General features: G+C 49.0%; 5 protein-coding genes across 5 annotated transcripts; 2 read left to right on the top strand and 3 right to left on the bottom strand.

Annotated features, from left to right (window-relative positions):
• Positions 1-3,637: 3,637 nt before the first annotated feature.
• BDV38DRAFT_240579 (uncharacterized protein) lies at positions 3,638-7,015 on the bottom strand. The gene has a single exon (XM_032053907.1). It carries the CDS (start codon positions 6,827-6,829, stop codon positions 4,346-4,348), a length of 2,484 nt encoding a protein of 827 aa, XP_031915983.1. The 5' UTR covers positions 6,830-7,015; the 3' UTR covers positions 3,638-4,345.
• Positions 7,016-7,194: 179 nt separating this feature from the next.
• Positions 7,195-8,492, top strand: BDV38DRAFT_240581 (putative pyrimidine 5'-nucleotidase). Its single transcript, XM_032053908.1, has 5 exons — positions 7,195-7,444; positions 7,508-7,520; positions 7,581-7,616; positions 7,680-8,105; positions 8,165-8,492. Exons 1-5 carry the CDS (start codon positions 7,220-7,222, stop codon positions 8,329-8,331), a joined length of 867 nt encoding a protein of 288 aa, XP_031915984.1. The 5' UTR covers positions 7,195-7,219; the 3' UTR covers positions 8,332-8,492.
• A 1,677-nt stretch (positions 8,493-10,169) lies between these two features.
• Positions 10,170-10,519, bottom strand: BDV38DRAFT_240585 (uncharacterized protein). The gene has a single exon (XM_032053909.1). The coding sequence runs from the start codon at positions 10,490-10,492 to the stop codon at positions 10,241-10,243; it is 252 nt and encodes an 83-aa protein (XP_031915985.1). The 5' UTR covers positions 10,493-10,519; the 3' UTR covers positions 10,170-10,240.
• BDV38DRAFT_240586 (putative dynactin) lies at positions 10,513-12,887 on the top strand. Its single transcript, XM_032053910.1, has one exon. It carries the CDS (start codon positions 10,658-10,660, stop codon positions 12,860-12,862), a length of 2,205 nt encoding a protein of 734 aa, XP_031915986.1. The 5' UTR covers positions 10,513-10,657; the 3' UTR covers positions 12,863-12,887.
• A 432-nt stretch (positions 12,888-13,319) lies between these two features.
• Positions 13,320-19,529, bottom strand: chsE (chitin synthase class Va). Its single transcript, XM_032063191.1, has 4 exons — positions 19,026-19,529; positions 18,777-18,965; positions 13,476-18,715; positions 13,320-13,412 (listed from the first exon to the last, which is right to left on the bottom strand). The coding sequence occupies exons 1-4, from the start codon at positions 19,136-19,138 to the stop codon at positions 13,381-13,383; spliced, it is 5,574 nt and encodes a 1,857-aa protein (XP_031915987.1). The 5' UTR covers positions 19,139-19,529; the 3' UTR covers positions 13,320-13,380.
• Between the last annotated feature and the right edge of the window lie 1,294 nt (positions 19,530-20,823).

Raw genomic sequence — 20,823 nt, forward strand, 5'->3', positions numbered from 1 at the left:
AAAAAAAAAAAAAAGAAAAAAGAAAGAAACTAAGGAAAAAAGGGAAATTGAACAAGAATCTGAAGAGAAGGGGAAGGAAAGGGAATCGAAAATGAGATAGATCAATCCGAAAGAAAATGAGTAAATAGGTATGAGTAGAAGAGAAGAAGAAAACCGGGTGATCCCAATGGTCAGACTTCAAGCTCCTCCAGCGAAGGGGTTCTGGCTTGCCAGTGAATAATCAGTGGTACTAAAAAATAAAATCATATAATGGAAAATAATAATAAAATTAGTCTCTGATCGATGGGTATGAACGAAAGGTTTGGCATTGGCTTGGGTACAGGAAAGGGTTTAGTGGGGGTTTGAGTCAGCAGATGCCCCGTATGGTCTGGTTTTGTATGTATGGATGTATGTATCCCAGTACAGTATGTATTTATGAATGAAGATTCTCGTATGAATGGGAAAGAGCTGAGGGAGGGGGCAAAGGGAAGAAGAGGATGGGTATAATTGTGTATGTGAGTTGGTTCGGAGACTCAAGGTCGGTTTGTTTCGTGTGGTGAAAAATTAAAATAACAATAAAATAAAAAAAAAGTTCACCACCATCATAACCTCAGGTACAATGAAAGGAATGTCGACAGACCTTTCAGCTCCTAGACAAAAACAATTTGATTATCATTCATCCATTTTATCTCTCTTTTTTTTTTTCTCCCCTTTCAATACCAATAGAAGTTTCCCTTTCCTTTTTTTTTTTTTTTTTCTCTATTTCTCTCTTCTATTTTTCTTCCTCCGACTCACTCCCTATCCCTCTTCTTTTTTCCTCTTCTTCTGAAGATAACAAAGTTCGACGTGCTTCTCTCTTTTCAAAGCGGGATATGCGGGTCAACCTCAGCCCAAAGTCGGCGTCTAGGCCCCCAATGTTTGCAGCGGACTAGTGACTTCCACCCTCCCACCAGACTAACTATCGGACAGAACGCTCACTAACTGGTAGTACTGACCTAAACTAACCGTATCGTAATTAAGATCCAAGACCAATTGGCCTTATTAGCACGTCGCGATGAATTTTCCAGACGACTTTAATACAGAACTTAATATGATTCGAATTAACATCTGTGACTTGAATAATGGTATGTCGGTTACACTTTGAATGAATGTCCTATTGTCAGGCAACATTCTTCAAGCAGAGCTTGCTCCAGCATGACTCAATTATGCTCTTCCCCCCCGCCTCCCTTGAACAAAAGCTTCTCCCCGCTCGAGGTCAAACCCGATTTTCTTCACAAGAAAAAGAAATGCGAAGCACTTGAAGCCACCCTATCCTCTCCACCTTTGGATGCCCTCCCATGGCTTCCGGGGGCACACGCGCACACACATACGAACTGGAATCGATATTTCCACTGCTTTCATCACAGTCCCTGCACGGGCAAGGCCCCACTCGTGTTTTTCCTTTTTGGGATCCGCAAGCGAGAATCCTTTCTCACGTGTGGTGCGGTGTTACTGGCGCGTACGGTAAAGTCGAGCATTAACAACCGGACGATTCCGTCACGACTTTGAACTAGACCAGAGCCCAGCATTGTGGTGTCTCCAAAGACCCATCGCTGCACTGACACTGACAGGATCCGTACCTTTGCAAGGACAGCCCAATGGCTTGGATCCTCCCTGCAGAGAAATGGCATAACGGGCTTTTTTTTTATTCTATTTCTTCCCCCCCTCTCTCTTGCTTTTTAAGGTCAACCCCAACACTGCCTTTTACTCTGCATAACGAAATTCTACATGACATTTATAACGAACTGTTTTTTCTCTTTTCTTTTTCCTTTCTTTCTTTCATTTTTTTTGGAGGGGGGGTTTTCGGCGAGTTCGGTGACACGCCCCTGCGGACGTTGGAGGGGAGCAACCCGTAACTCTGTAATATACCTGCCTAACGCCTGGCATTGGCATCAATTCTGCTGATCCCTGATTAAAGGTTCGCCATATCTCCCAGAAAAGCTCCAAGGCGAAAATGGAAAACCATGGATCATTCATGAAACCCAATGGACAACACTCCATAGTAATCAGAGTAAACAATAGTCATGTCGGTCTCCCTTTCCCACACATCCGAAGCGGAGAAGTCATGATACACAGGTGACGCAAGGCAGGAATGTCCCACGATGAAACCAGGTCCATGCTTGGTGCTGGCGCTCATGGTTCAACTTTTGGGACCCTACAAAAGGTCAAGTCCAGTGCCACACCACCTTTAATCTCAGCAGATCTCAATGGATGGAGCACCGCTTAGGGACTGTCACTCTCGACTACTAGTAGTTTTAGTTAGGTATCTCTCAAAACCCCCTCTCACACCATATCGCACACTAACGGAAGGGGAGGGGAGGGGAGAGAAGTCCTCCATTATCACATTGCTGTTGCCCAAATGCCACTAATGCACTGTGGATATACTTCCGTCCCGTTACCTGGGAATCGGCTAGTGATTGGTATGTTCTCTGGCCACTTTTCCTTTTTAACGGAGGTGTGGCAAATGCATGTATGTATGTCGGTAATCGTTGATACTCGAGTCCCTGTAGTACACACAGCAACACCACCTGACCTCACATCCCCAGCGAACGAAAAAAGGAAAGTATGTATGTACCTCACTAGTAAGTAATACATACAACACTACCCCGAATGGAGTGCACTCGCCAACAGCCGTGAGATAATCGACTGGAGGGCGTGCCAATTACATCCGTGAAATCCGATGATTGAGTTCTCGTAATAAACTCAAAGATCAACGGTCGTGATAGGGTCAAAGGAACCACCTCCATCATACTTCCCTGCTACCCGATCTGGCGTCCTGAATCCTTTCCTGAATGGGACCTCCACCGTTCAGCCTCAGGCAGGAATGAACTTTAATCACTTGATTCCGTACTCAGAGCTACCTGTTATTCTTGATATCTTCCTCTAACGAAAAACTATTAACTGACCTCTCAATTTCCCTACTGAAAAGACAAACACAACAACATCCCCAGCAGAAACCACGACCGATTTTAAGACAAGATCCCCCAACGACGTCACGGAGTGGGTCAAAGGTCAGTGACTTCATCACCTCAAAAGCGTCGTAGCAGAGGAACAAAGTACGTAGATTTACCACCACCTTTACATACCTTACCCTTTCAGGTAGGACAAAGCACAAGCGATAAGACCAACAGGTAAGAACCCCTGAACAAGCACCGGAGATACATATTTACAGTACCTTTATCCCCGTATCACGCGCCATCTCAACGAATGGATTGATTATATATACTATTCTCATGCTCCCGCCTTAGCACTACATATGCAGTACAATCCTGTCAAATGTATATAGGTATACACACACTACTAGATATGCCGTGTAATATCTAGGACAAAGGTACTTCCTCACCAGGGTACATACCGCGAGTACCACCGTGTACATTAGTACTAATTAGTCTAACCCCTGCCTGGAATATATACATACCTTAGCAGCCGCAAAAAACAAGGCACTCGTAGGTACATCGAGTCTGGAACCGGTTTCCGGAAGCAGCCGATCTTACTGAACCCACTGCATGAGCGAATAAAGATACTACTAAGCAGCAGCAGCAGTAGTATTACTTAGTAGTAGACAAGGCCTTGTCATGTGTCGCACAGGTCGAAGGGGTGGGTGTTATTTTTTTTTTTTTTTTTTTAAAACATGTAAAGATACATGACTAGCCAGGTGCCAATTATATACTAGCTAGTATAAAGCTTCTATTCGGCGCATGTCATGGGGAAAGTTAGGGATGGTTTACATACGTGTACCGTCCGAAGAGCTTAACTTTGATTCTCCACCTAAGGTGAAGAACTGTCTGACTACTCTGCCTTGTCGTCGCTTTCTATGTTGATGTTGACCGCCGTCCCCACCGCTTTTATGCCTGCTTATTAGCTGGAGATTTGGGTTGTCATTAGTATTATCCTGTCGTACTAGTAGACATGGACTGACTATGCAGTGTGCTATTGATGACTATTATTGGGCTTTGATTGAATTCGTTGATACAATTAGCAATATATAATACCTAGCGTACCCCCGGTGTTACACAGCACTTAGGCAGGTAATTGTAGATATCAGGCTATCAAATACTTGCAAAAATATGAATATCCACGTCTGAATACTTCACGTTATTAAGCTGTTTTCTATGTGGTGGTATTTTCAATGCGAGTTCAGGTTGTCTTCGCTGTCTGCCCTGTCACTCTTAAGACGAATCAAATGTACAAGAAAAAGAAGCGTCAATGCTCCGCTTGAATATTAGAAAGACCGTACTCTGTACATGGATAATTACTGCAAACATATGTCGCGAAAAAAGAAAAGCTTTTAAATAATCATGCGTTCATACTGGACAAGGCTTCACCGTTAATAGCGCTGAGGAACTCGATGGACTCCGCCATCAAGCACCACCCTCTCGGGTTCGCCGTTGTCGTAGTAGTGTTCTTCTCTAGCCACAGGTCGTGTAGAAAGATAGACGGGCCGCTCGATATATTCTCTGGGTCGTCGGGGATCATCGTCCATATATATGCTCACATCCCTGCCAGCTGGCCGGACACTCTCTACTCGCTGAATGACCTCCCGCGGTTCGTCGTACCGAGCGGTTGGTGGTCGTACGCTTGGCACTCGGATGATCCTCTCGCGTGGAACTTCGGCCTCTTCAATATAATGCGGGCGTCGCATAGAGTAGTCAGTCACCTGGACACTGGCGCTGCGTGGCAGTGGTTCTCGCTCATCGAATGGTGCTACATAAGACCGACGCTCACTCGGGGCTGGGCGAGCGTAGTCGGTGACCCGTCGATAAGTACTTTGCGGAGGTGGCATATCCTGCACGTACCTCCGGCCACCGTACGGATCTTCAACGACAGATGGGGCCCGAACACTTGTATAGCGTACTGGCGGATGGTCGTCGTAGACCTCATTTCTTGGTACCGGCATTCGACTGGTTGGGGGAGGCATTGCTTGCATCCTCGGCGCAGGCACAGTTTCGTAGTACTGATTGCCTTGCTCATCAACCACGATTCTCCGTGTTGGAGGTGCCATAATACGGTTTGTAGGTTCCTCATCATAGTATGTCTCTTGATATCGTGGCGAGGTCGGGGAATCTCCCACTGGAATATAGCGCCGCGCGGGAGGCGTCGTGATCTCGTCATAATACCTGGGTGGGGGCCGCTCAACAACAGCGTAGGACGAAGCTCGCATAGTATGGGGACTAGCTTGGTCAATATATTCACGAGAATATTCAGGTTGCCGAGCTTGATGAAGACTCGCAACTCTCCGCAGATCTTGGTCATCACGAATAGGCCGTCTGGTACTCAGCCGCGAAACGGTTCGCGGCATCCCGGAATCGCCACGGATATCATAAGCATCTACATCATATGCAGGGTCTCTCATTGGGGGCTCTCTCCTTTCGACTACCGGCGTGTAGTGGGGAGATGCGATATCAATGTAAATTGGTCTTTCTTGAGCCGGACGACTACGGTATGCTGGGGAAGTGTCTGTGAACGGCGGCGGCGAAACTGGCTCCTCCTTGATGTAAGTGTCATCAGGGGCTCCAGTTTGCATTCTATATGCGACCGCGCGAGACCGGTCTCTTTCCTCATGCAACCTTCTGCGCTTTCTAGGCATCAATTGTTGGGGTGGAGCATCGGGACTTGCCTGGTGTTCCGCACCGTACACTGGACGTGGTTCCTTGTGCTGATAAACGGAGGGAACTTTGGCATTGGCCAAGGGAGAAACCCTGGAAGGCCGTGGAGCTGCTGGGGACGTTATATGGTTACGCACAACCCTTACATCGTCTCTAGGCGAGTTCGACCCGGGGGCATAACGGGGGCGGTCGGGCTGACGAGCGTCTGGGCCACGCCTCCTTGGTCCGTTGGGGTAGTAACCTCGCTGATGATCATAATTCTCCCCTCTCTCCATCGGGGCCACACCCGGGGCTGGCGGTGAATACTCTGGCTCTTCAAACGCGTCTGTTGGCTGACCTTCTTGGTACTTATGAGCGGCGGAGTCTGCCGCAGCAGGGCGCGGCTGTTTCTGGTAGGGTATTCCGTGGTCTGCAACCGGGTAAGTATCTTGCATATCCTGATCCGATTCAGTGCGGTTGAGGGCTTCAAGCCGTTGCAACTCATCTGAATAATTCTCTGCTGGAGCCTCAGTAGCAGGCTCATCGGAAGTAGAGGGAGGTGCAGGTGACGGTTTCTGTTGGTCGCCCTGCTGCGGAGAGTCAGGGGCTCTACTAGAGTAGAACGAATTCTCGGAGTCACTAGGCTCTCCAGCACCACGGCCATCAACTGACGGGGATGGCTTGACTATCTCAAAGGCCTTATTTAAGACATCAGAAACATCGAAATCAGGCTTTGCGTCCTGTATAGAGGCTTTTTGCCTTGACTCTTGTCTCTTCTGTTCAAGTTGTTCCCGCAAAGCCCTTTCCACCCTTTGACGCTGTAATTGTAGTTCTGCTCTGACTAGATCATCCGACTTGGTCAGGAAGATAGGGTCAATTTCAGAAGTAGGTTTCGGCACAATACGCGAGGGAGCGGTCGCGCTAGACAGACCATCACCGGCATTTGTACTTAGTGCGCTTGTAGGTTTTGTAGGTGTTGGAAACGGCTGAGGTGCATTCCATGTGGAAGACCCAGGCCGTTCACTCGTTTTTACCTGGGTTTGGGTGGAGGTAGGGGGATTGCGCGACGCGGGTTTGCGCACAAACTGCTGGGGAACTTTCAATCTAGGGTGAGTTCCAGTAAATATTTCGTCACTTATTTTCAGGATTTTCTCATATTCCTGGACTTCCTCATTTGTTGGTAGCCCTGTAGGTATACTACCCGTGGGAAGTTGAGCTGCTGCCATGGTTTGGGGAGCTTTCACGAGAAAATTATCCTTGCTAACTGAAGGTCTTCTTAAACTCGTGACACTTCTAATAATAATGGCTCTTCACACCTTTCCCAGGCTGTAAACTCCCCAGTCTCGAATCAGCGTCTGACAAGTCAGACGGCCTGGGCGTGATCACAAGTCGGAATAGTTGGGGAAAGGAACGGGGACGTTGTGTTGTTTCCGAAGGAAAAGTAGCAGTACAAAGTCCGAACGGGTCGCCGACCGCCAGCTCTCTTGTGAGACGCTAAACTCCCTCCGGACAGCGATGGCGGGTGGGCGTTTTATCCCGCGGTTATTGGCTATCGATCCACCCCCCCGATATAAGAATCAGTGTCTTGTACATTCGACTCCTGCTCATCTTGCGCTATGAGTCATATCTTCTCCCGGTCATTGCTGTTAGGATCTTCTCGTGCATGCTACTTGTCACCTAAACCTCAGAACCTGTCGCCGTCCCTTCTTACTTGCATCGGAACTGCCTCCTTTTCCAATACTTGTATACATCATTTCAGAAAAGCCATGTCTCCATCAAACGATGCAACCAGCGCGGGCTCGGATTCTAGACCGGTGTTCTTCTTTGACATCGATAACTGTGTATGTCGACATTACAAACCATGAACCTTTTATTCCTTCTAAACTAACGTGCGATGTGTACAGCTCTACTCCAGAAGTACGAAGCCCCTCCCCATTGGCGGGGAATGTGATACTGAATGCTGACGATCGCATATAGAATGTAACATCCATGATGAAATGCAGAAGCTGATTCGTGAGTGATATATGCGATCCATACATTTAAAAACGGGACTAACTAGATATCTCTCTATTACAGATCAATTCTTCGTGAAACACCTCTCCCTCAACGGCGAAGACGCTCATATGCTGCACAAGAAATACTACACAGAATATGGACTTGCAATTGAAGGTCTCGCTCGCCACCATAAAATCGACCCACTCCTATTCAACAGCGAAGTCGACGATGTGCTGCCATTGGACACGATCCTGAAACCCGATCCCCAGTTGCGCAAGCTGCTTGAGGACATCGATAGAAGTAAAGTGAGGTTGTGGCTTCTGACCAACGCATACGTCACTCATGGAAAGCGTGTCGTGAAATTGTTAGGGGTGGATGACCAGTTCGAGGGCATCACCTTCTGCGACTACGGGCAACTCCCTCTGGTGTGCAAGCCAACACAGGAGATGTACGCTAAGGCGGAGAGGGAGGCAAATGTCCCGAGTACGGCAGAACGCTATTTTGTCGGTATGTACTTCCATGGTTTGGGAGTAAGGCTTGTACGCAGTACTAACTCGCTCTTGTAGATGACTCTGGTTTGAACTGCAAGCATGCCGCGGCTCGCGGCTGGCAGACGGCTCACCTCGTTGAGCCAGGACTCCCTTTGCCCGAAGCCCCGGTGTCGCAATACATGATCCGGAGCCTGGAAGAACTGAGGACATGTTTCCCACACTTATTCAAGACCTCGAACTGAATTGAGTGTGAATAGATGGTTTGCATAGAGATTTTTGTACATTGTATTGTGTTACGCATGTTATGAAGAGTACGAGCGACGGCTATACATAGGGTTTCTTCCTTTATACATAGATTTAGACGTATACATGTGTTGGTACGAATATAATCATAAAATGCCTATTATCATTACCTACATAATGATCCAGTTTGAATAACCAAAGACTAAGATATGCTGATAAGATTATCTGATGCCTCAGGCTGCCAAGAGTCCTTCCGCGCGGATCGCGTCCTAAGGCTCCGAACGGAGGTCCGCCGACTAGTAACAAACACATCAACAACGGCCCCTATCTGACCGCCATACTCGATATCCAGAGCCATTGTTCGCGCAGGGGCTTTATCTCTGAATGCTTGATCATGGCTGATTTAACACCCGGCCATGTGGTCACACTAACCGACGGTCGGCAGGCCACCGTGCGGTTTGCTGGAACCACTCACTTCGCTGCCGGGGACTGGGTCGGCATTGAATTGGACGAACCCACGGGAAAGAATGACGGAGCAGTCCAGGGAGAACGCTACTTCGACTGCGAATTCGGATATGGCATGTTTGTCCGACCGACTGCCATTGCGGCTATTATTGGCCCACCTGCAAAAGAAGCCAAACCAGCTGTTAAGGGGACCACGAATGCTCCGCAGACCAGAGGGCGGGCCCAAACTGGAGCTTCTGCGAGCGGACTGGGGATCAAGAAACCGAGCGCTATACAGGGTGCGAATACGAAAAGACATAGTGGTAGCTCGGCCAGTCCGAGTCCTGCGGCAAAGAGTGCGTCCCAGCGATTGGGCTTGAAGGTATGTATATCGTGAACTATGGAACTCATGGGACTGCTTGCTCATTGACCCAGCAACCGCAGTCGCCTACAAAATCGCAATCGCCGACGAAGCAACTATCGGGCGCATCCACGCCACGCTCCTCCATTAGCGGGCCTTCGCGGCCGTCCGCTGCGACATCTAAAGGTCGGCCGTCCATTGGGGCTAAGTCGACATCTATGGGCCCCCCGCCTCCTCCATCTGCGTCGCGGCAGTCCCGGCCATCGATATCTGGAGGTTCGAATAGAACTGTTAGACCAGGCCTACAAGGAGCCACAACAACACCCGCTGGGGTAGCCAAGCGCCCTGCTTTACGGCCAACCGCTTCCAAAAGCTCGGAAGAACAGGAGAGAGAGAGTCCACACTCGGAGGATATCGAGACCGCCGATCACTATGCCGAGGCCGGTGAGATGGAAAGCGATGAGCCAAATGCTAAGCCGTCTAGACTGGCTTCTGGTTCATCACGGGCAGGTGCTGCTCGCCCGGGGCTTTCCCAGACCTCGTCGCCGCGACAAGCTCAGAGTACTGCGCTATCAAGGGAGCTGGAAGAGTTGAAAACAAAGCTTAGGGTGATGGAGAAGAAGCGGACTGAGGATCGAGAAAAGCTCAAGGCTTTGGAGACGCTCCAGCAGGAGCGGGATAAGTTCGAAAGTATTATCCAGAAACTGCAAGCTAAATACCAGCCACAGCAGCTTGAGATTAGCGACCTGCGAAAGAAGTTGAGAGACTCGGAGGCCCAACTCGAAGAGATCGAGCGCATCCAAGCGGAGCATGACTCGATTCTGGAAATGGCAACCCTCGACCGCGAGATGGCGGAAGAGACGGCCGATGCTTTTAGACATGAGGTTGAAACATTGAAGTTGAGGGTGGAGGAACTTCAGTTGGAAGCGGAGGTCCTGCGCGAGGAGAATGAGGAGCTCGGCCAGACAATGAGTCCGGAGGAGAAGTCCAGTCATGGATGGCTGCAAATGGAGAGAACAAATGAGCGTCTTCGTGAGGCCCTCATACGGCTTCGCGATATGACACAGCAGCAGGAATCGGAGTTGAAGGACCAAATCAAGGAACTACAACAAGATTTGGAGGACTATGAAAGCATCAAGTCCCAGTATGAATCCACAAAGGAAAAGCTGCTTGTAGCGGAAAACAATGTTGAGGATCTTAAGCAGCAACTGGAGACTGCTCTCGGTGCGGAGGAGATGATTGAGGAGCTCGCAGATAAGAACATGCACTATCAAGAGGAGATCAACGAACTCAACGCTGCCATCGAGGACCTCGAAGCGCTGAAAGAAATCAACGACGAGCTCGAGTACAACCATATCGAGACAGAAAAGCAAATGCAAGAAGAACTCGACTACAAGGATTCTCTATTCAATGAGCAATGCCGCAAGGTTGCCCAGCAAGACGAAGTCATCGAGGACTTGGAGTACACTTTGGCGCGATTTAGGGAGCTGGTCTCTACTCTTCAAGGTGACCTGGAGGATATGCGAGCCTCTCAGCAGATTACAGAAGCCGAAGCTACGGATTTAACCACAAGATCTCGTGCCATGATGGACCTGAACTTGAAGCTGCAGGCATCGGTTTCCAAAGCGCAGACAAAGACTATCGACATTGAGCTGGAACGCATGGATGCCCAAGAGGCTTCTCAACACCTGTCTATCTTGAAACTATACCTTCCCGAGTACTTTGAGGGAGAGAAAAATGGCATCCTTGCACTTCTACGTTTCAAGCGTGTTAGTTTCAAAGCGTCTTTGATGATTAGCACTATGCGAGAGAGATTCCCGGAGCAGACATCCGATCCGGCCGTAGTGGAAGATGGCTTCACAGCACATGATGCTCTCGAGAAACTCATGTGGATCGCTTCCATCTGCGACCGATTCATCAACTACATCACCAACTGCTCCGCAGAGAGCTTCGACAGGATCAAGGCGACATTGTTCGAGATGGAGCCGGTAGAGCGCACCATGAACTTCTGGATAGAATCCATAAGGAAGAACGAGCTGAACATGAAGAAATGTGGCATTGAGCTGCAAAGGTCCATCGCACTGCTATCCCATCTGGCGGAAGTTCACCTACCAACCTCATTAGAGACATTCGCCGACGAGCTCTGCATGCGCTCATCATTAACTCAGTCATACATCGACCACGCCGCATCATTAATATCACGCCTCAGAACTCTGCTGCAGACCAAAATCTCCATCCCAGAAGGCGAAGAAGAAGAGACCAAGTTCCTCTTCAGCAAAATGGAAACCCTAGTAACCCAAGCCCGGGGGCTTAAAGTAGCCATGGGAAAGATCCACAAGGCGTTGGAAGATCTCCGATCAAGGTCTCTTGCCCTGTCCCAAGACATAGCAGGCCCCTTCAAGAAAACCGAGGAAGCCGCCAAAGATCTTTCCGAGCTGGCTCGGCACTTAGGAGAGAACATCGCGCTTATTGTAAGCGACGAAAGCCGAACAGAGCCACTGACACTAGAGGAGGCTACGAAGAGCATGTCCCAGGTCTCCACCCTCTACGCGCAGCCATCGGAATCAGGAAGCGAATGCAGCGACACAATGTCCTTCATCGCCAACCGACTGCGCAGCCTAGGCGGAAACCTCGAGGAACTCGACTCAATCTCAACTGATTTGTCGATCACATCAGAATTCGAAAGACTCCCTTCACCATGGATTGCCCGAGCATCCGAACTAAAATCCAACAAAGCAGTGTCCCCAGACGCGGACGAAGAAATCCGACGTCTTAAGAACGAAATCCACGAAGCCTCAACAGCCCTAGGTGTCAAGGACAAGACCATCGAAGAGCAGGCGCTGAAGGTCGAACTCGTCGAGTCCAGAATGCAAGAAGCCAGCAAAAAAGCCTCCATGGTCAAAGAACTCGAAAACAAGATCGAAACCATGCGAGCAAAAGAAACAGAAATGGAGAGCGTGGTTGAAAAACAACGTAAAGACCTCCAAGCCCTGGAAACAGAGCGTCAGGAGATCAAAGCCCGACTGGACAGGGTCAAACGCGCGTCCGGCACAACCGGAATCACCACAACCGAGGGCGTTGTGGTCGACAACGCCCTTTCCCTGGCCACGATGCGTGAGAACGAGGCTCTCCGCGCCGAGGTGGAAAGTCTGCAAGCGGCCGTCCGCTTCCTGCGCGAAGAGAATCGCCGCGCCGACATGCTCGACCCCTACTCTGTGCAGCGCTCAGCGGAGATGTACTCTTGGCTTGACGTGCCCCTTACACAAGCCAACGGTAATGCCCAGCGTGACAAGATCCAACAGACCGCCTCGGAGAGCAGGGATGTCTTTACTCACCTTCTCAAGTTAACTAAGGAGTCGAATATCTGCGATCTGAAGTCCACCATGTCTCAAGAGAATGGTAACCGTGCCGGTTGGCGTCCGTCGAAGACTAAGCTGCGCTACCAGGTTCTCCAACAGCGGGAGAACTTCGAGCACTGGACCGAATGGCGCGATGATATCGTCAACCAGGAAAGAGAGCAGGACAGACTGGTTAATACGAAGAAAGAGCGCCTTGCTCGTGACCGAGCCCGGAGACACGCACCCAAGAATTCGGTGTTCGGTGGCTTTCCGCAGGGGCTAGGACATGGAATGATGGGGCGCGCTTGGGAGATCCTGGGTATGCAGCAAGATCATCGCAAACTGGCTGATAGACCGGTAGAACCCTCCATAACACCTTCGTTCTAGACAGTACGTGGGATGGCAATCATAATACTATACCCATTTGTTTCATATATTAATTGCATTATACATTGATTTTTTCTTGTGTGTGTGTGACTCGCTGTGAAAAATTATCTATTGTAAATGACATTCAAGATGTGCAGTCTCAACGCTCAACAGTACATTTCAATCAATCAACAAATACCACAGAATAACACTAGAAACAAAGCAAGTACTGTACAACTCCAGACTGATTCCGTCAAGTCTAAACAAAGCGCTGGCAATGCATCCCGAAAGATGTCGAGTGATTGTCATGAAAGAAAGACATCAAACAAAAGCTGGTGCAGTAATGGTGAGATAGTCATGGACATCATAGATCGGTGTCGAGAAGGCCAAAAATACGAAGCTGTAGACAAACAATGACAGCTGCGAGCTTATAAGTTGGGACATTGAATATGCGAATATTAAATCAGGTAATAAATTTTTATACACCGCGGAAAAGGTAACGGTCTTCCATGCGATACACATCGAGCTTGGCCCTCAGATTAGAGCGCGCCTGATAGAACAGCTTCGGTAGCTACAAGGATCACGAAAAGTTAGTAAGTTCTGTCGTGACATTTTAGCGGGGAACATTTCTTACCTGAGTTGATATATGGACGCTTGGCATCGAGATTCACACCAAAACGTCTCTCCAGCTCTTGTTTGATACTCTTCTTCGTCACAGTCATCAGGTCGACCGACCGCAGGATCTCACGGATCTCCGCGAGAATGGCATCGTCGCTAGGCAGATGTGACAGATCCTCCATTTCCATGTCCATATGACGGCTCATCATCTCGGAAGGAGCTAGAGACATCCTGGACCCGTAGCGGGGGAGATCAACATGTGAGATTGGTCTAGCTCCAGGGAAACCATATTCGGACTGCGCAGGGTGATATGACTTGGTACCATAGGAGAAGCCTGACACTTCTGAGCGGTCGTCTCGTGACGTCTGGGCCTCCCAGAGCTCCGCTTGATACTCCTCCCATCTCTTCTTCGGAATAGAGGCGGGGTCGAACTTTCCTTCATCTGAAATGACGACTTTGCGGCCCTGTTCTCCAGTGATGACACGAGTGTTTCCCCAAGAGAAGTCATCCATGTGCCAGAACGAGTAGAGGGGCAGGGCCACGGAGAATATAGGCATGGCCAGGAGGTACACAATCATCCAGCCAATCATTTCCCACTTGCGACGGAAGATGAAGATGAGGGCCTGAAGACCATAGATCGCTGCGATGAGAACAAAAGACGTCCATGGGATGGTAGACGAATCCCGGGCAAGCCAGACAATCAAGTAGATGATATAGGCGAGCGAGACAGGTTGAATGCAGGTACTGAGAAGGTCAACGAAGACAATGAATCTCATACTAAAACAACAAAAACCACAGAGTTGCTGAAGGGGGATCAATTCAATCAAATTGTGGACAGTTGAGTTGATCCATCTACGACGTTGCGATAAGAAGACTGAGAAGCTTTCAGGTGCGATCGTCCAGGCCTTAGCTGCAAAAAGGAACTTCGTCTTGAAACTAGGATGATGCTTCAAGAGAAGGGTTGTCAAGTATCGATCCTCACCCAGATGTAGCAGGTTCTTCATATGGAGTGTGTCGACGCGAATTTCCGAGTAGGCTTCCACAACCTCCTTGCTAACGAAAAGCGGTTTTGCGGTTTCTGCAGAGCGAATACGGTACATGGTGAAGCAGCCCGGCAAACATGTGACTGATCCGAAAAGACTTTCGAAAGCCTTAATCAAATTGTGGGATATGAAGTACTCGTAAACTTGGATCATGGTCACCGCTGAATGCTTAGCATTTGTTAAACCTGTTTCGCCACAGATACCTATTATGCGTGTGTCGGCTAGGCAAGAAGCGACGAATCGAGTTCCTGAATCCGGCGCAACTACCGTATCAGCGTCGACTTGCAGAATGAACTCGTAGAACGTGGGATTGACGCCAATAATGTTACGAATTTGGTGGTACATTTCCAGTTCCATGGGACTCATGGGAAGGTTGTAATGCACGCGGTTCAAAAAGCGCATGAGTACCATCTGAGAGTCACGCTTTCCACGGTTACCAGGTCGGGAGACTTCAGAAGGCTTTCCGACTTTAACGACAACAAGGAAAGGAACGATATGTCCCTGCACCTCATAGAGACCAGAGTAAATTTTACCCATGTTGTGCTGCTTCATGCCTTCGCCCAAACTCTCAAAGCTGAGGGGCTCGGGATCCACAGATTCTGGAACACCCAGAATATCCAATACTATCCGTGGAGTAGGTCGATCGTTTCCTTGTCCAATAATCATACCATCACAGATGACAACAAGGAGTTTACGCTTGTCGTCATACTGCATGCGGGCCATAGAATCCATTGCACGACGAAGGGACTCCTCATCTTCAGTGTAAGCCGGCACTTGACAAATGATGAATTTATCAAGATTTTCAGGAATATTTTTCTTGCCAAATTGTAAAGCGGCAGCAAATTTGAAGATGACAACCGAGCAAATCAAGATCGAGATTGCAAGGATGAAGTAACGCGCAAACTGACATTGAGCTGAATTACGCGTATCAACCTTGCCGACGAAGAAAAGATTATCCAGACACATCTGCATCCGATCACGCATGCCTGCATCTATCTGCAGCTGTTCCCAGTGTTTACTCAAATCCTGCCCGGGAAGATCTTGAAAGAGCGACACAACCAAAGGATCCATGAACTCCCGGTCGACATTAGCTGGGACCTCCTTTCCGGGAGGAGCTGCGACCCGTCGACCTCCACTGATATAAGTTGACAAATCGTAAACTTTTCCGTCTATGCTTGCAATATTCTGGGATTTTTTGGCCAACGTGGAGATGTACTGTGGCGTATAGCCAATGTATCCTTTCAGATAAGTCGCCCTAAGTTCTTGCATCTGCTCTGCGAACCAGTCTGGACGGGAGTCATTGGTGAAGTAGCGGAAATCGTGGTATTTTGCGTTGACGTCTCCTGAGCTGATGGTCGTCGCCGATCCGGAGATGTTCGTGGGGGTGTAATCCAGAAGAACAGTGGGATCGATCGACCCATCCTTACCTTGGCATAACGCTGACACTTGCACAGGAAAGAGACCGGTAGCATCTATGCCGGCATATTTTTTCAAAGATGACTGCGGCACAATGTCGGGATAGTGTCGGGGCATGAATTTATCAAGGTCAAAAACCACGCCGCGAATGGCAATATAAGAATTATGGCCATCTTTGCCGTTATGAGAAGACAATTCCGCGGCTGAATACACATGCTGTGTTGGACATACCAAACCAGGGAAGGCGACGATAAAGAAAATGGCGACGGCACAACTGAACCAAATAATCAAGTTGATGGCGAATTTCTCACGCCAAGCAGTTCGTACGTCCTTTCGTTTCATCCGACCGAAGAGCTTGATGGCAAAGTCCGGAATGTAGAATGTGAGCAACCAGACGATTGCCATCCAGCGTTTGCGACTGCCAGAAACAGGTACTTCGTCCACCTCTTCCATTTTCTTCTCATTCCCTTTTTCCAACATCTGCTCTCTTGTTTCGAGATTGTGGAACATATCACCTGAGTTCAGGCCAGAGCCACCAGTGTCAGATCGCCCATCAAGATCGCGACTTCCGAAATATCCTTGCTTGCTTTCATCGCCGTATATAAAATTTCCGGGAGATTGGTCCGCCGGGTTAAGAAGACGAACCTTGGAATCCCCATACCCAGCGGTGCGTGGGTGAAGGAGACCATCACCACCTTCGTCCGAGCCGTCGGCGTGGTAGACAGGAACGACACGCTCGCCCACCTTTGCGAGATCTGCCCAGCAGCGTTCGCTCAGAAAAACACCCGTGCTGCCAACACGGGCTTCATTACCCGGCCACCGCTTCTCATCTAGCACAACCTCCGACTTTTCTTTATCACTTCCCACCACGACGTTGCCTATCTCCGCCAAACCAAGGAATTCCTCGAAGGGAAGAAAAACGCTGAAATCCGCGTTCCTAAGACGTTGGCTGATCTCAGCGATGCCGAATGTTTGCACCTGGGCTCGCACACACTTGCTGTCGAATTGATTCGCGATTCGCCGGTCGTTTGGCTTTAAACAGAAAATGAAATATGGGTTCAAACTAGGGGAGCTGAGGCACTTATTGACAATTTCAAGCGAGGAAAGGAATTGCCCGGCAGCACCCTGGATGCCTGTCATAGACATCGCGCTCTTCCGCCTTCCGGAGCTCTTGGCTGTACTTCCCCCATAACTCTCATAGTCTTCGGGTTCTTCCGCCGTGGGTGCATCGAAAGTAAGACGAGATGCTGGGCTGGCTTTTCGTCTTGCCATGCTAGGCATTCTCAAGGGCTTTGAGCTTACCTGAGCTTGCATAATAGCTGTTTTCTCCTTGGGGTGGGTCACTGTCTGCAGTGCTTCTTGACCGAAGAGCTCTCTCACGAAGTCGCTCCTGGTGGACTTCATCAAGTTCATCAGGTCACCGGAAATAACCTCTCCATTTTCCTCAAGTAGACCAGAGATAGAGTAATCAACTTCACCAGCGAAATGTTTCACAGTAAATGCCGAGCGGGCTTGCTGCGAGACATATCCAGTGCCGTGAGTAGACCCCGAGGTTCCGACAACAATAGCCGGGTTTTTGTTCTCGAACCGCTTCTTCAACGACTCGGCAAATTGAGCTTCCGTTCTACCGCGCCTGGTTTGATCATCGAGGATGCTGAGAAGCCCATTTCCATGTTTCAACAGCCCACGGACAGCATCAGTGTTGTCGAAGTAGCTCGTTGCGGGGACTACAACCTCTTCGCGCTCTAGCATATCAGCTTTGCGGTCGAAGAAGGACTGCAGGCAAAAATTGTACAATGATTCGGTGGCTGCATTGCTAAGAAGTTGATCCAGTGTAGAACCTGTTGAGCATGCCTGGGAGAAACCAGGAAAATCAACGATAGACACGGTGTTGGCAACGCTATCCTCCGCCGCGCATATTCTCTGATTGACGGTCTCGAGAATATACGCCACTAGTAGGGAGTAGATAGTGCGCGCAAGTTCATCAGCATTTTGCCGGGCACCCTTTGGGTCCAGCATCACCGTGACGCGCTCCCGGTGGATGGTCTTGGTCCGGTAGCTAAAACTATTCTCAAGTTCATCGACTCCAAGACCCAAGAATGCAGCGACGCTTGACAGGACATCCTTATTCTTTACTACCGTGACAGTCTCTCCACCCTCATGGGAATAGCCGCCAGACTCCTCTGCTGATGTCAAGGTAGCTTGTCCGCTGGCAAAGTCTAGTTGGCCGATATGAAGGATAACAGCGAGAATTTGGCAGATCTCGGCTATCTCACTGCGTGGGAATTCGAGTTTCCTGAGTGCTGTCTTGAAATGTTGAAACCCCTCCGCATCATTGATGCCTACCTTCAGCTGGGTGGGATGTCCCAGATATCTCCACCTCTTGTGACCTATTGATGCGGACGAAAGCTTGCCGGCACTCGTCGAAACGTGGATAGAGTTGTCAAAGCCCAAGTGGCTCTTTTCCGCCGCACTTGTCCCAGCTAAGAGATAATAGAGGACATGGAAGCTTCTTTCACCTGTGGGGACTGACGCAATACGACTGCGTTCGAGTCTGTGGTCGATGATTTTACCACCGATCAGCGTTGGGTTGACCGATGATGAACCGTCATACTGTAGTTCCAAGAAAAGCCCCGCCTTCGATGCCGTGGGTGTGGTCAAAGACTTGGTCGTTGTCAATGTGTCAAAGATAAAGGAGGCGTACGACAGTTTGGATGACAAGGGTGTTGATGAGAACGAGAGAAACGACGACAACACATGTGCTCGAAGGGTAGTTTTTCCAGCCCCGCACTCCCCGCTACATATCGTCAATTAGAATCCAGGGCATGTAGGTGTGGACATTTCCAGAATGCGCTTACAGAAAGACAATGGCCTGATTCTCTCCGCGGGCGCCCAGGCGAGTGAAGGCACGACGGGCGAGGTCTTCCGCCTCGCCCATAGCACTGCCCTCCTTGCCGCCATCAGGGCCCTTTGAAGATGAATTGTATGTGTTAAGGCTGATCAGAGCCTGAGAAGACAGGCGAGCTGTAGGTAAACCGACATGGAACCTGGAAGAAACCCCACGACGTCAGTGATAAGTGGAGAAATGGTGGACCGCTAAATCATACCGGCTGGCTAAATGAGCAGTCAAATGCGTGTCTGATTGCAGATGAGCTGGTAACGAGGGTAGCGACGACTGCGCATGGGACGGAGCTGTCCCAGCTGGCGAAGGCCCAACCATATTATCAATGGCTCGAAACCTCGACGCTGGGGTTTCTTAAGCACCGGTCACAATAGTAGCAATCAGTATAGGCGTCTTACGAAAGATCGGTCAAGATGCCGGTGAAGGAGAAAGGGAGGGAAAAAAATTTCCAGAAAGCGATCTTGCCTGCCGTGGTCTCGAACTGGATAGGGCCGCTCAGTTATGCTGATTTAGATGAGGCGTTGGATGGCTTGGAATGTTGGAACGCCCTGGAATGGAGAATATGTCTTATCAATAGAGAAAAGATAGGCGCATCGCTGGTCGAGATGGCAAACGGATCCTCAAACAGCAAGCGTCCCGTTGATCTGCTGCGGAACTTTGGCGCAATGAATGCGAGATGTACAGCTGGCGAGTTTCGAAGCGAGTGGCGTGGAAGAGAAGTGTAGCGATCGTATCTGGAGAATGACTTGCAGGCGAATGGAACGATAGTTGAACACGCTGTGATTATGTTTATTACTCTGGGAGGATATTTGAATCCAATCAGGAAATGAAAAGATCAACCGAAACAGAGGAAGAGAAAAGGAAGAAAGATGCAAAGAAACTACAAAAGCAAAACAGAACCGGAGCAATTCAACAGAGGTGAGCTTTTCGGAAGAAAAGAAACAAACGATATGGAACAGCTTCTGGGGAAAAGAAAGAGTGAACCAAAAACTACGACGTCCACTGTTCACTAGTGGCAGTTACTTTAACTGGGTAAGTGTGGTATTGAATGGATCTGTTACTAACCATCAGATGCTTGCTTGGGTAGGTTACTCGGTGGGCCACACTTGTCTTGAATTGTGGTTTTTCAAATTACTCGTTTGGTATGTACTTTCGTTCAATACCTGAGGTATGTCTGTATCAAACAATTGGGGCAAAAAGGAAAAAAGGAAATTTCAAAATTACTAGTTGGATCAGCACCCGATGATATAAATACTCGGATTGGCCGTCACGAGTAAGGACATCCATCACCATTAATCTGTATCCTGTCCGACGTAGATTGAGTGAGCGGATCAGATTGTTATTATTGTCAGAGGTTTCCCCCCAACAACCGAGGCCAAGTGGACGCAGCGTCTTTGAGCCGACCACTCAGACTACAGTGGGGTTTGGCAAACCCAGTCGGCCGAACTTTGAACTTTACCCGTTCCCCTCCTTCCAATCATTCAGAATCAGTGTATATGAACATCATACCCGAAGCAGGCAGGTCCTGATAGACAATATCCTGGTACTACACGGCACAGTCGATGAACCTTGGGAGATATTAACAAATACGAAACCTGATTATATCCAGCACGAATTACAGTTTCGGCTCCCCGATTTCATACCTTGGTTGATTCAAGATACCAGCCGTACGGCATCAGTTCTTCCCATGGTTAGCGCCACATGCTCTTGAGAGGTTACCGAACGGCTTCAGGGGCGCCCGCGCTACATACCCCTTGAGCATTACGGTATGCAAAAGTAAAATTTTTTATGTTTTTTTAAGTTCATCCATTCCGTATAGGAGGCACTATAAATATCTATTCAATCAATAAATGCATGGTCACCTGCAATATAGGAGGTTTTCCCCTTCGAGAGTTAGTAAGTCGTCTCCTTTATAGGTCACAATCATGTGGGAGGACAAGAGAAGGGACCAGACCCTGAGTGGTTTAGGGGGAAGAAGAACGCAAAAAAAAAAAAGAAAAAGA

Source organism: Aspergillus pseudotamarii, assembly GCF_009193445.1.
Source record: "Aspergillus pseudotamarii strain CBS 117625 unplaced genomic scaffold BDV38scaffold_13, whole genome shotgun sequence".
NCBI classification, from domain to species: domain Eukaryota; kingdom Fungi; phylum Ascomycota; class Eurotiomycetes; order Eurotiales; family Aspergillaceae; genus Aspergillus; species Aspergillus pseudotamarii.

Excerpts from the sequence above, each read along its gene's own strand:
- BDV38DRAFT_240579 (XM_032053907.1), bottom strand. The coding sequence starts at position 6,829 with ATGGCAGCAGCTCAACTTCCCACGGGTAGTATACCTACAGGGCTACCA.
- BDV38DRAFT_240581 (XM_032053908.1), top strand. The coding sequence starts at position 7,220 with ATGAGTCATATCTTCTCCCGGTCATTGCTGTTAGGATCTTCTCGTGCA. Across the intron at positions 7,617-7,679 it reads TGAAATGCAGAAGCTGATTC|ATCAATTCTTCGTGAAACAC; the intron begins GTGAGTGATATA and ends TCTCTATTACAG. Across the intron at positions 8,106-8,164 it reads GGCAGAACGCTATTTTGTCG|ATGACTCTGGTTTGAACTGC; the intron begins GTATGTACTTCC and ends TCGCTCTTGTAG.
- BDV38DRAFT_240585 (XM_032053909.1), bottom strand. The coding sequence starts at position 10,492 with ATGGTTGTACTCGAGCTCGTCGTTGATTTCTTTCAGCGCTTCGAGGTC.
- BDV38DRAFT_240586 (XM_032053910.1), top strand. The coding sequence starts at position 10,658 with ATGCGAGCCTCTCAGCAGATTACAGAAGCCGAAGCTACGGATTTAACC.
- chsE (XM_032063191.1), bottom strand. The coding sequence starts at position 19,138 with ATGGTTGGGCCTTCGCCAGCTGGGACAGCTCCGTCCCATGCGCAGTCG. Across the intron at positions 18,716-18,776 it reads AATCAGGCCATTGTCTTTCT|CGGGGAGTGCGGGGCTGGAA; the intron begins GTAAGCGCATTC and ends GACGATATGTAG. Across the intron at positions 13,413-13,475 it reads GCGTCCATATATCAACTCAG|CTACCGAAGCTGTTCTATCA; the intron begins GTAAGAAATGTT and ends TGATCCTTGTAG.